A 12824-nucleotide genomic window follows, 5' to 3' on the forward strand; every position below is an offset into this window, starting at 1 on the left:
ATTTTCTAATTCTATAATTCTGAGTTACTTCAGAGACTTAACAGTTGTTGATATTCTGTATAACTAAGTGCTTCAACAGATTTTTCTTTCAATCGAATTTCTCTATCAAACTTGAGAGTTGTTTTGGCAGTTGTAAAATGTACATATTTACAACTTCCTTAAAATAATATGAATTCAAATTGTAACTTTATTTTCGTTTGCTCTGGATTTTCATTGCATCCCTTGCAAACAGCTCCAGGGACTCAGCTCCAGGTGTAGTACTGAAGGTTTTGGTTTCCTTCTTTGCCCTGTCTTTTGACTTTTTTTACCTTTTGAGCAGAATTTAAGTTTTGTGAAGTACAATAATTTTCCTTTGTATCCCCCTTTAGTGCCAGAGAGAAACTTCCAAGCCCCCTTTTGTGAAGTTAAAAGAACTTTAAGAACATGCAACTCCTTTAAAGTTCTGTAGCTTCTTGTTATAAATTATTTGAGTAAAAGTCTCTTCTCTGCCTTTTCCTTTGCCCACCTTTGCATGTATTCCTGGCCTCTGTTTATGATGCTTTTGATTCGTTTCTCATTTCCTCCCCCTGTTTTTTATTCCCATGTCACTCCGCTTTCATCACTTACTCTTTCCCATTTCCAAAGAGGGAGAATCATTAGGTAAAATGCTTGTTATCCATAGAAAAGGAGGATAAGAGTACAAACTGTTTTCTTTGTCTTGATTGAGGTCAGAGGAAGGTGAAATAAGTCAAGAAATGCTTATGCATAGAAACAGATGCAAAGAGCCAAGAGCAAGTGGAGGGAGGGTTGTAATGTATGATTCTTCCTGGGTTGGTGCAAGTCATGGAGAAGGGGCTAGTTTAGTTGTGTCAAAAGGATGAAAGGTGGAGAAGTGGGGTGAAGGAGGCTTTCTAGGGGGAGGAAACTGCACATAGGGGAAACAGAGGTTGGAGGAAGTGAGGACTTTGGGCAGTTTGACCTGCGTGATGTTCTCTTCTACGTGGGCATGAGCCAGGAAGTGAGGGTGAATTGGGTCTAGGTGGCAGGAGGTCTTCACTTCCTTTTAAGGAGTTTGATTGTGTCAGCAATGTTACTCATAACAATTATATTGATAATGTAGAACCCTAATTCTTAGAGTGAATGGTAGAGATAATCTGGGACCTTCAGGAGAAATGGCATCTACTTCATCAAGTCTGTGAATAAGTGGGGAAGTTTGTACTCTGGAAAACTAATAGCCCAGTAGATTTCTGTCCCTTTAGTTGGGCTTGTTATCACTGTACAAACAAGCATGTTATTTATAGGACTGCTGAGTGATATACTGATGGCAAATGCCTCCATTTACTTGCTCTTTGAAAAACAACAAATATGGTGATAAATGAAATTTACTCTGTTCCAAAATTAAGGGACAGAAATCCTGAGTCACGTGAAGCATATCTAACCACTATTTTTGTGGGGCTCCCATGCACACTAGCCAGTCTGTATGAGATTAGAGATCTTTTATGGATGACAGGTAGTGTTGGCTGCTCTGCTCCTTCTCCTGCTTTAGGGAACAACGGTGAATCCATTTCCATGACATTAGCTCGTGAGCCATCTCCACTCAGCCATGGCAGCAAAGTCAGGCATAGGGTCTTTGAGGGATGAACAGAGATTTTTCACACATGAAAATTGCATCTTTCAGATGGCACTTTCCCCTTGAAAAACAGATTCCTAGGAAGATAGACATCTTGATCAATGAGGCAACAAAGAAAGAAACAAAAAGCAATCACTGGGAAAACTCATCTAACTCTCCTCAGTTGTGCCTCCCCTGATTGGCTGGGAATTACATCCTCCACTCAGAATGTGCTTGTGCCCCATTGCTGCCCCTGGCTAGTTGTGGAGCTTTTGGCAAGTATTCTCACCTTGTTCCCTGGTCCACCATCCTGACCCTGTCTCAGACCTTCTTGGGCATTGGTGTCCTCACCAGTAAACTGAAGAAGCATGTGTAGGCAGCTGAGTGCTCTCAGGAACCATGATGTAAAGAAAATTATTGTATAAAAAGTCCGAAAATAAAGATACCGAGAAGCCATTGGTTTGTTTTCCTGTTTCTCCTCTTTTGACTGCCAACGGTATTTGCTTTTTCCAAACGCTGGGTCCAGTCCTGGGTGAGCAGACTGTTTAGGTAAAAGTTAGTTTTTCTACTGTAAAATATATTGTACCTTCAAAAATATTTTATTTTACCATAGGTAAAAATAGGACATCTTATATCTTTAGAGAGGACTTATGTTTAGTTTTTAAAGGGGAAAAATTCTAAGGAGAAAAAGGAAAGATTAACCTCATGGTCTGCTTTGCAAAGCCCTATCAGAGTCTGTAGAGTCTGGCTGATAGTATGGGATTGAAGATGAGAAAAATCTGTGATTTGGGGGTGGAAATCATAGTTCTTAAATTTTGAGTCAAGGTGAAACAGAGATTAAATGAGTGAAATTAGACCACCCTCCTGAAAGAAGTGGAAATCTGGGACGAAATCTACCATCTTTACTGGTGGGCTTCCTGTTAGCCCCTCAGCCAGTCTTCCTGAGAGAGGAACCTAAATGTATTTCTGTTTTTGTTTGACCTTTGGTGAATTTTTTGATGAATTTGAAGGCTTACTAGCAATTCAAATATGAGCTGCAGATTCTGGGGACCAGTGTGTTGGATTTTCTAGTTGTCCTTTGCCTAACAGTGGGAATGAATACTTAGTAAACCAGAGTTACATTAAAAATTTGACACCTTACACACGATCACAATTTTTTTCCCACAAATTAATGAAAGTTTCTGTTGTGTCAATCTGATGTTTGCATAAAAATTTGTGAAGTTTTAGGGGCACATAATTGTCTTTTCTTCTTTTGAAAAAGTACTTGAGAAATTGCTGTTTCCTGTTCTTATTCAGTTCTTATGACATGCTTAATTAAAAGTTAACTTTTTTTATATTATTGGACAATTTTTGTTATGTTTTAATGATTTGGGGAAAAGTGTGTTTTGTAATATTTGCAGATTTTCTAAGCCATAATAACTTGTGTCTTCCCTTCATCTGAAACGTTTATCATTAAAATATTTTATTTTAAATGATTAAAATATTTTCCTCTGACAAATATAGCATCTTATAATGAGGCCTTGAGGCTGAAGGTTTCAGAGGCCTGTTCTTTTTTATTTTTAATGTTGCTGACAATTACTGCATGGATTAATGTTAGTATTTGTTATTCAGTTTTCCATCTGTGGCATGTTTTCATTCAGTTGTTCCATTATTATTATTTCCTGAGCACTTGCTATGAGGTGCATGTTATATATCCCTGAGTAGTCACATTCCTGCTTTCATGGAGTTTACATTCTCAAGATAATAATCAAACAAAAAAATGTGCAAAATTTATCTATAATAAATAGGAAAAGTAAAGCAGGGCTCTGGAAAGGGGAATGTGAATGGTGTGTGGGGTGCTGTGGTTTTGTGGAAGTAGTCAGGATGGCTTCTCTGAGAATGTGAATTTAGGAGTCGGCTTGAAGGAACTGTGTCTGTTTTGGGAGAAGAACAGGAGCAAAGACTTGAAACAGGAGTGTGCCTGGATTTTTGAGGAATTGCAAGGAAGCTAGAGTAGAATGGGCTGGGGAAGAGCAGCAGGAGATGAGGTCCAAGCTGCCCGAGGGGCTAGTGTGTGGAGGACCCTGGAGGCATTGAGAGGCCTTTGGCTAGTGTTCTGGTTGAGGTGGGAGCCACAGACATGGTCCGGCCATGATCTCACCTGTATGCATTGTAAAAGCAGGTAGTGATGGGTGGAGAGGAGGCTGCAGTGAGCAAGGGCCTGCTGGGAGAGGACCAGGAGAAGGAAAGGCCAGTGAGGTAAGAGAACCCCAAGAGAGTGGAATAAACAGAGAGCCAAGGGAAGAAAGGATGTCACAGAGCAGAGAGTGTTCTACCAGGTCAAATATGCTGACAGTTTGAGTAAAAAAGAGTTAGAGAATTGGGCAATGGATTTGACAACATGGCGGCCACTGGTGATATTTGCTAGGGCAACCCTGTGAAGTGTTGTCAACAAAACCCTGATTGAAGCCGGTTCAAGAGAGAATACGAGGAGAGGCAGTAGAGACAACTCTTTTGGGGAGTTTGCTATAAGGAGAGCAAAGAAATAGGGCATTGTCTATTATAGGGTGAAATGGGGACAGTTGGGAAGAAGAGAACGTCCTTTAAAGATGGGAAGTAGTATAGCATGTTTGTGTGCCAGTGGGAATGAAGTGAAAGGAAATCTTTGACTCACCAGAGAAGATGGGATCTGGTACTTCCATAGAGGACTTGGTATGTATCTTTTAGCTTCTATTTTCTTGGTGAAATAATTAATGAGGTCAGCCTTGAGAATTCCAAGTTCAAACATGGTGTACATTCAGTATCTGCTTTTTAATTATTAGATAAATAAGTGTTTTTAAAAAGAAACCCAGGATATATCCAGAAACATATTCTTATCTTAAATGTTTTCATATATATCCTCTTTCTTTGCCTCTTTGTAGGTCTGTGCTTAATGCATATAAATAGAAGGAAATCATGTTTGTGTATGTGTGAGAGAGATGAATAGCTGACATACAGTTTTCTTCAATGTCATTTATTCAGAGAGAATTGAAAAGGGGGAGAACGTACATGCTTTCACTTAGGTTTTTATCACCTGTACAGCAATTATTTGTCTTTCCATCTCTTTATCTAGTCTATCCTAACTGAAAAACCCAAGAGACAGAGCTGTAAAGTAATTGTAGGTTCTTACCTGAGGAAGTCTTCACATCAGTAGGAGAGTGCACATCCAAGTTTCCTTTTTGGTGGGTTTTCCAGGACTAGGGCAGCCTGATGAAGTAATGGATTTGACAGTTATCTCTCTTTATGTAGCACCCTTCTTGAGGAACACAGAAGAGTCTGTGAGCATTATTTTTATAGTCCAGGAGGAGTTAAGCCAGCCCATAGAGCTGAACAATAAAGTCCTATTTTTCTAAGCATTTTTTAATACTTTTGCAATTTGTCCTTCAAAGAATTCTTGGTCTTCTTCTGGCAGTGGGCTGCCAAGTGGGAGAATGAGCTGTTAGCTGTTTCCCTCACACCCAGAAGAAGTGGTGTGACCTGTGCCTCGAATCAGCCCTGAGGTCTCTTTAAACAGGTTTCAGTTAATGGGCTAGGGGTTGGCTGGAGAGGTGGCCTCTCCTGAGAGGAGACTGCTGTGCCTGCTGGCCTGTTGTTTGGGTTGGGTAAGTGCTGACGTGCTGTCGCAGTGTTCCGAGTGAGTGCTGAGGAGGCTGTGTTGGTTCCTGACATCTGATGTGAGTCTTGAACTTGTTATACTCATTTCTTTGGCTGCCTTAGCTTTTGGTCACATCCTAGTCTAATGACTGAAAGATGTCAACTGTGCACTTTTCAAGGCTGAATTCCATTTGGCAAGAACAATTTTCACGATTTTGAATTTTTCTCTGTTACCGGTGATTGGGAAGCAGAAATGAAGGCTTTTATCTTGGGAGGGTATCGGCTTTACTTCCATCCCATTTGCCATTCACTCTGAATATCTGTGGTTTGTTTTAAAGCATGTGCCAGTGCCTCTTCTTGGAGGTATGAAATTCGCACAAGGTCTGGCAAGAGCTCCAGACAGGATGTTGACTCTTGTGTGTCTTGACTGACTGGGTAGGAGGCCCAGTGGAGGACCTACCTAGCTGCAGGCGAGCCAAGCTTCTAGCTGAGGCCTATGAGATCCACAGTGTTAGAGTGCTTGCTGAAGATTTCTGGGGCTGATTTACCTTCAGAGATTTCAACATTACATTTTTCTTCCCCCCTCAGAGGGACTAAGCATGAGAGCTCTGCCAGCAGTTTCCCTGTGAACAGTCAGTCTGTTAACTGACTGGCCTGACTTGTTTCTTGGATGGGTCGTTCTTAACCAGGCAGTGGGCACCTGGCTGGTCTTCCACCACAGATGGGATTGCCAGTGAGTCTCATAACTTTTCTGGTCTTCTGTTGCCTCACTGGTGAAGTAGGACTCTAGACCAGCATGACTTCAGCATCCTGTAGAGTCTCCAGTCCAGAGGGTTCAACAGTTACTGTTGCCCCATATACAATTTTAGGTTGTTCTGTTTATTTCACATTTATCAGACACCAGTGATGCTTCAGTATTAGTGTATTGAAGGAAGCTGGCTTTTATAGATTAATGACCTCCGGAGGAAAGCTCATGTCCATTATTACTAAATTCCTACCAAACTCTTGAAAGATGGGCACTATTCTCTCTAGCTTGTTATATGTGAGGAACTTGAAGCACAGAACAGTGGATCTTAGCTTTGTATATTTTAAAATTAAGCTCTTTTATGTCATGTCATAGATATGTGGAAAGGATTTTTAGGAGTTGAGGGTGAGAAAGTATATATTCTAATCTATTCAGTATTTATGGAGATCCTATTAGCTCTATGAAGGACATTCCAGTGTCAAAGCAGCTGTAAGTTTTCTGGCTACCGGTTTAGAGTTTGACATTGAAAACTAAGGCTAATTATAATGAAGAAATAAAAGCTTCATGAATAGACAAGAGGGTCCATTGAGAATACAAGTGTCTGTTTTAGAATTAGATTACTTTGTAGCAGAATTCTTGTAAAACACAAGGGAAAATATGAAATAAAATGCATTTCCTGCTTCCAAGAAAATGTGGACATCACAAAAATCAGAATTAAGTCATATGAAACTGCCTCTGACTTTTGAAATTCCAGATGCTTCTGGGCCAACTTTTTTTTTAATTGGTAAAGAAATATTATAAGTTTTTAAAAACAGTAGGCTTGGAGAATCTCAAGTGCCTATGAAGTGACTACTGTAGTTGGGAGGTGAAATGGGAATCGCGATTAAGTGCTTGCTTTCTTTGGATGTCTCGATTCGCCTAAGTGAACATAATTTAGATGACTGTATGAGCATCTGCATGGCAGCTGCTGGTGCTACAAGTTAATGCCAGAAAAGACAAAATAGTTGGCACCCCCTTTCTAATTTCATTATCGTATCGAGAGCCAGAAAAAATATAAGTTGATATTTTTTTAAAGTGGGAAAACGTTGTCTCTTTTTTTTTCTTGGACTTCACGCACACATACAATATCCTCAAGACATTTGTAAGCATGGTCTGAAAACTTGAGTATGAGCTAATAATTTTTTTTTTGGCTAATAATTTTTTTGTGTGCTACTGTAAAGAAAAAAAAATCAAACTAGGTGAATTTTGTCTGATTGCATAATCAGCATTCCATTGTACTTTTTTTTACATTTCTGAGGTAGACTCCCAGATGTTTTTTGAATGTTCTATAAGCATTGAAAGCAGAGGTTGGCAAACTGTGTTTCTGTAAGTAAAGATTTATTGAAACAGAGTCATGTCCATTAATTTCCATAGTGTCCAAGGCTTCTTTTGTACTATAGTGGTGAAGTTGGCTTGTAATTTGGATCCTCGAGCCTAATATATTACCTCTCTAGCCCTTTACAGGAGATGTTTGATGATCCCTGAGTTACAGCACTGATAATAGCTTCCTATGGAATGCCTGTTGCCAGGTGCCAGAAATTCTGATGGGCTGCCCTCATCTCTAACATTAGAACCACTGATGAGGGAGAAATGGTCTTGGAGGAACAACTGAAGGAACCAAGGGTCTTTTTCCCTCTTTGAGGAATTGTTTTAATCTTCTGTGAAATGAGAGGGCCAACTCAGCTGATCCATCTTCAGGTCGCTTCAAACTTTAGCCTTCTTTGATTCCATGACAGTTATCTTTAAGTATCTGAAGGCTATCATATAATAGATCAGATTGTGGAACCATGGAAAGTCAATTTAGGATTAGTGGGTATGAGTTGCAGTGAGAACATACTTCAGCTCAAGAAAGAAGGGAACTTGCTTACTGTCAGTAGCTAGAACTTAGTAGAAAATGAGTTCTTCATTGGTAGAGGTGTTCACATATGGGCTAGATGACTACAGCTTCATGGAATTCAAATGCTGGATAAGAGGTGGTTGCATCAAAAAACCTTTGAGGCACCATTCTAACCTTGGCATTCTGATTGCTTCATTGGCTGAAGTTCTTTGCTTCAGGGCTCAGGTTTTCACCACAGTTTATTCTGTTTAGGGTCTATAGAGGATCTTGAATGATTTTCTGAAAATATAATCCTGCTCAGACCCATAACAGTCTGAAGAGGGAGAGCTTTTATTTCATGCAGGGTATGGCAGAGTAAAGGCTGACCCCAGAGACACCTCCCCTTAGGCCAGTCTAGTATCAAGTGTAACAGGAAGGACACAGCTTCCTAGTCGCCTTGGAGCCTCAGAGATAAGCTGTCTCTGTCCAGCTGACATTCCCCTCTTCACTTTCTGCCTAGACTCCTGGGAAGCGCAAGAACCAAGCTGTGCATTTCACAGATGTCGAAGTTGAAACAGGGTTTCTGTATTGCTGTTTGCGAGGAAACTCTGTATTTAGATTGAACCCTGCCTTTTAAGGGCAGGTCTGGTTGAGGCCATACAGCCTCTGTCACACCTTCTCAACTCTGTCTGCCATTGTGGCAGAAAAGCTGCTATAGACAACATAGACTCAAATGAGCATGACTGTGTTCCAGTGAAACTTTATTTACACAAACAGGCCACATTTGGCCCCAGGTCATAGTTTGCCCATCTCTGTAATAGACACCGAAAGTTTGAACTGCTTAGACAACATCAGCTCTGCTTCTCTTCGTGTCTGGGGGAGGTGAAATGATTTTTTCTAAATTTGCACAATGAGCCTGTGGCTGAACCAGGATTAGAACCGAGAATTTGACTTTTAGTCTAGTGCCCATCTTGCTCCACTTTGCTGCCTCCAGTGTGTGGTCAGGCTCTAACGTATGGTTTTTAGGAGAGGACCATGTGAATACCTGCTTCTAGCAGTCTGTGAACAGCAGCACTGAGGACTGAAGGGTGGCATTTTAAGGGGGACAACTTTTGAGCTCTGTGACCCGGCCTTGACTCTTCCACAAGACTCTGTTTGCAGCAAAACAAAACACAGGCTACTTAAATTCATATGGAGAAATAATGCCCCAGAGTTGTGAAAAGTAAAGAAATGGGTTCCTGCAGCTGCGTCACAGGATTTGATCACTTCAGGTCAGAGTGCCAGGAGATTTGAGACAGATGTTTTCAGACATGCCGCATGCCTCAAACATTTCCAGGGGTCGGGCTGCAAATAAGTGACTTAATAAGTGGAGACACGGGGAAAGTATGTGGGGCGAGGACACACCAAGTTTACTCACTGCTAGGTGCACGGCCAACCTCTCTGCGTCACTTGTGCCCCTCAGGCTGGGTGCTTTCATGTGCCATGCCCTTGCCGCTGCGCTTTGTCTGCCTGTGAACAGAGCGCAGCGCTGTGGTTAGTAATCCCACTCCAGTGACTCGACTTCAAATGTGGTTTTGGAGTGCATCCCAGAGTTCTGTTTGCTCAGCTTCCTACTCCTGTTTCAGAGACACCACTGGATACAGAGCAGCGAGCACTGGAGGCTTCCCTCCTTCCTTAAACCTGCCGGGTCCTGGGCTGTCTGTTTCCCCCTCTTGCTCCTTTCTTTTCTCCTTTTTTTTTTTCAAACCTTCCCAGGCAAGTTCATGGGTACTAAGTTGATGTGTGTGTTGCTCTTTCTCTCCCTGCCTCCCCTCCCAGGGAGCAACCACACGGGTCGCATCAAGGTGGTCTTCACGCCGAGCATCTGCAAAGTGACCTGCACCAAGGGCAGCTGTCAGAACAGCTGTGAGAAGGGAAACACCACTACCCTGATTAGTGAGAACGGCCACGCTGCTGACACTCTGACAGCCACCAACTTCCGAGTGGGTGAGTTTCCCCCCACCCTCCCTGCGGCCCCAGACTGTCCTTGCCGAGCAGATTTGCACGCGGTCAGGCATAGCCTTTGGACACCCCCTCTATCCAGCCTGCTCTAGGCTTGTATGTGTTTCTGCCTGCGAGAGTGAATATGCCTCTTTCACTAGACCTCTTCACTGGCTTCCTGAATAGTTTTTAACCTAATTTTTGGTTTCCTAGGGAAACGACAACTAAGATGTTGCTCTGTATTATTTTTATCATTTATGCAGCCCTGTGGCGATGGGTGAGGTGTGGCGGGGCAGAAGGAAAGAGGTTTTGGATGGCAAAGCTTGCATAGATCAGCTCCAAATCTTATCTGCCCCTGAGAAGTAGTATTTGCGTTAGATTTGACTCCTGTTTTAAAATCTGGTAGGTGGTAAAGAAAGTAAAATTTGTGGTTCATAGATAACCATGCCCTAAACAAACAAACAAAAAAACCCCACTCTCTAAAAGTTGTCAAAAACCTGTGTTCTGGTTATAGAAAGGGATGCAGACTTGCATCTTTTGCCACTTTTCTGCTCTCTGTCACCAGGGCTGATTATATAGAACATGGATTTGGGGGGAAGATATATACTAATGGGAGAGTGCCCATCATGACTCAAAGACTTTATGTCTTTCATAATAATGAATTGAAATACAAGTTATGGTAGTCGCTACCACAATACAGACTTTTGCTTCTTTTTTTCATTTTTGTTCCTTTTTAACTGTTTTTGTAAATTGAGAAAGTGCTAAGGTCCACCAAGTGCTGTCATACTGCCATGATGTCAGGCAATATGGTATTTTTGTCACAGAAAAAAATGTCTTTTATTATTTTTTTTTACCAATTATGGTTTGCCATGTGTACTCAAATAATCGCAGACACCCGGGTTATGAGTTACTCACAAGAATAACCCAAATGTCAGACAGATAATAACACTGGCTAGATCTGGGCTTTTTATGGAACATTGCTGTTTAGTCTTGGGAGTGTGTGTCTGGGGTTAAGAGAGAGGGTATCTATTTCAAATTGATTTCTATCAAGACAAAATACAAAGGACTATTTGAAATCTTTAGTAGCTCTTTGATTATTTTCTTCTGTATTGTAACTCTGAACCCTTAGGAGGTCCAAGCAGAGTTTTTGATTGTCTGCATTTGGAAAAAGCATAAGATATTATTTAGAAGGGTATTATAAATTTACTGGCTATGGTAGGAGTACTGAGGGGCACATTTTAAAAAGAATTTAGCTGTTAGGTGCCAAATGGCAAATTATGCCCAGCCATGCCCATTGCCGAGTTGAATGGTAAGTGTCTTGAACTGATGACCAGGAAACTGCATTCTGGTCCCGGTCCCACTGCTAACCACCTAACCCATGGGGTGTGCGGTTAATATTTCTCATTCATTAAAAAAAAATATATGGATTATATTTAGGACCTCTAAAATGAAGTCCTTCTCTAGAATCTTATGTTTTTTTTTTAACCAATAAGAAGGAATATTATTTTCTGGCTTTTTTGGAGGGCTGTAGATGGGGAGGTAAAAGAAGGTGGCCAATCCCAGCACATTATTATGGACTTTTACTGGCTTGCTCCCCTTTTACCTTTCTTGGTTGCCTTACTTAGTCTCATCACTTTCCCTCTTTTATCAACAGCTTCTTCTCTGTGTCTTCTCTTTCCCCCTGCTTGCTGCATTTATCACAAGTCTTTAGTAGGAACGACAAAATAGTCAGGATGGGCTGTAACTTGGCTGCCGGTGTCTTCATTTTGAAACTAAATATTTGAATGCTTTGAGGAATAGGGGAAGTCTACTTGTTAAAACATGCTGGGCACTTTCTGTAATGGCATTTGACCAGACGTTTAGGAACGGAATATGTATGGCCTATTCAAACTACAAAATGGAGCAAAATTATTTACAGAAAAAATTTCAAAGCCAGAACTCGACTCCTTAATAAAAGTATAGGCAGAGTAATTTAATTAAAAAAAAAGGGGGTGGTGGGTGGGCATAGGAAATAAATAATTTCACATTAAAAATCATGAAAATTATTTCATTGATACACTGAGTTATTTTCCTCTTCTATTTGCATTTTCGTTTGAATATTAGATAGTTTGAGGGTCAAATTTTATAATTTTTCTTTAGTGAAGAGTGGGAATTTTGGAGAACTTATAGATTGTTATTCTTCAGAAATATGGAAAAATTTTAAAAATTTACTTTTTAGGCACCTAATTTATCTTTTTGGGCTTTTATTTGTCTTAATGTAATTCTCTTACTTCCAAAAAGTGCTTTTCTGATTTTTTAGTTATATATAAATATTTTTGGAGGACTCTGGACATATGTCTGTGTATTTGTGTACAATAGAGTAAACCTTTTGACAAGTAAGATATGGGTATGGGAAATGGTAAAGTTTGAGGAAAACTCAAAGTCTACTGTGTAACATGTTAGCTACAATCTTTAGCCTCTGATATTTAAGAACACTAGGAGGCATAGGGCAGAATAGTAAATAATTTTGGCTTGGTGTGCCATCTCTGTCACAACTACTCACCTCTGCCCTGATGGCTCGAAAGCAGCCGCACATAAATTGTGTGAGAATGGGAAAACAGTCAGTAGCTTGAATTTGGCTAGCATGCCAAATAGTTTGCAGGCCCTCAGCTCTAAGGAGTCAAAAATAATACAAAGAAGATTATATGGACTTTGCAGTGAAGGCAGCTCAGTTAAGTAATCCATTTTGATAATCAGAGCAGCAGAAATGATCACGAACATTTGTATGGTCATTTACAGGTTTTTTTTAGGGGTGGGTGGGTGGCAGTAATGTTACCATGTTATTGGTAGAACTTATGCACAAAAGGTTTAGTTGAACTTGCCTTAGTTAGCAAGTCGGTTAGCTAGAAACCTTGGTCTCCTTATGCCAGCTGTTTCCTTGACTCTCTGGAGTCTGATTCCGAGGTGCAGAGGACAAGAGTTGAATCTGTGGTCTGGCTGCATGCTGTCACAGAGAGAGAAAACATGAACCTGAGAGTCCCACAGACCCAGTTTCGAATTCTGCC

The 12824-nt window shown here is 40.8% G+C and overlaps 1 protein-coding gene across 18 annotated transcripts in view; it reads left to right on the forward strand.

Moving 5' to 3' along the window:
• LTBP1 (latent transforming growth factor beta binding protein 1) overlaps positions 1-12824 on the forward strand; it is a 471389-nt gene that overhangs the window by 224205 nt on the left and 234360 nt on the right. For 11 of the 18 annotated variants that reach the window (XM_077135032.1, XM_077135035.1, XM_077135033.1 and 8 more), the window contains one exon: positions 9619-9786. In XM_077135032.1, coding sequence (XP_076991147.1) covers positions 9619-9786 — 168 coding nt within the window. Of the gene's footprint in view, positions 1-9246; positions 9334-9448; positions 9787-12824 lie in introns of those variants that run through there. The other 7 variants (XM_077135045.1, XM_077135044.1, XM_077135046.1 and 4 more) reach the window with 2 other exon arrangements.

Source organism: Tamandua tetradactyla, chromosome 17 (assembly GCF_023851605.1).
Source record: "Tamandua tetradactyla isolate mTamTet1 chromosome 17, mTamTet1.pri, whole genome shotgun sequence".
Classification (NCBI taxonomy): Eukaryota; Metazoa; Chordata; class Mammalia; order Pilosa; family Myrmecophagidae; genus Tamandua; species Tamandua tetradactyla.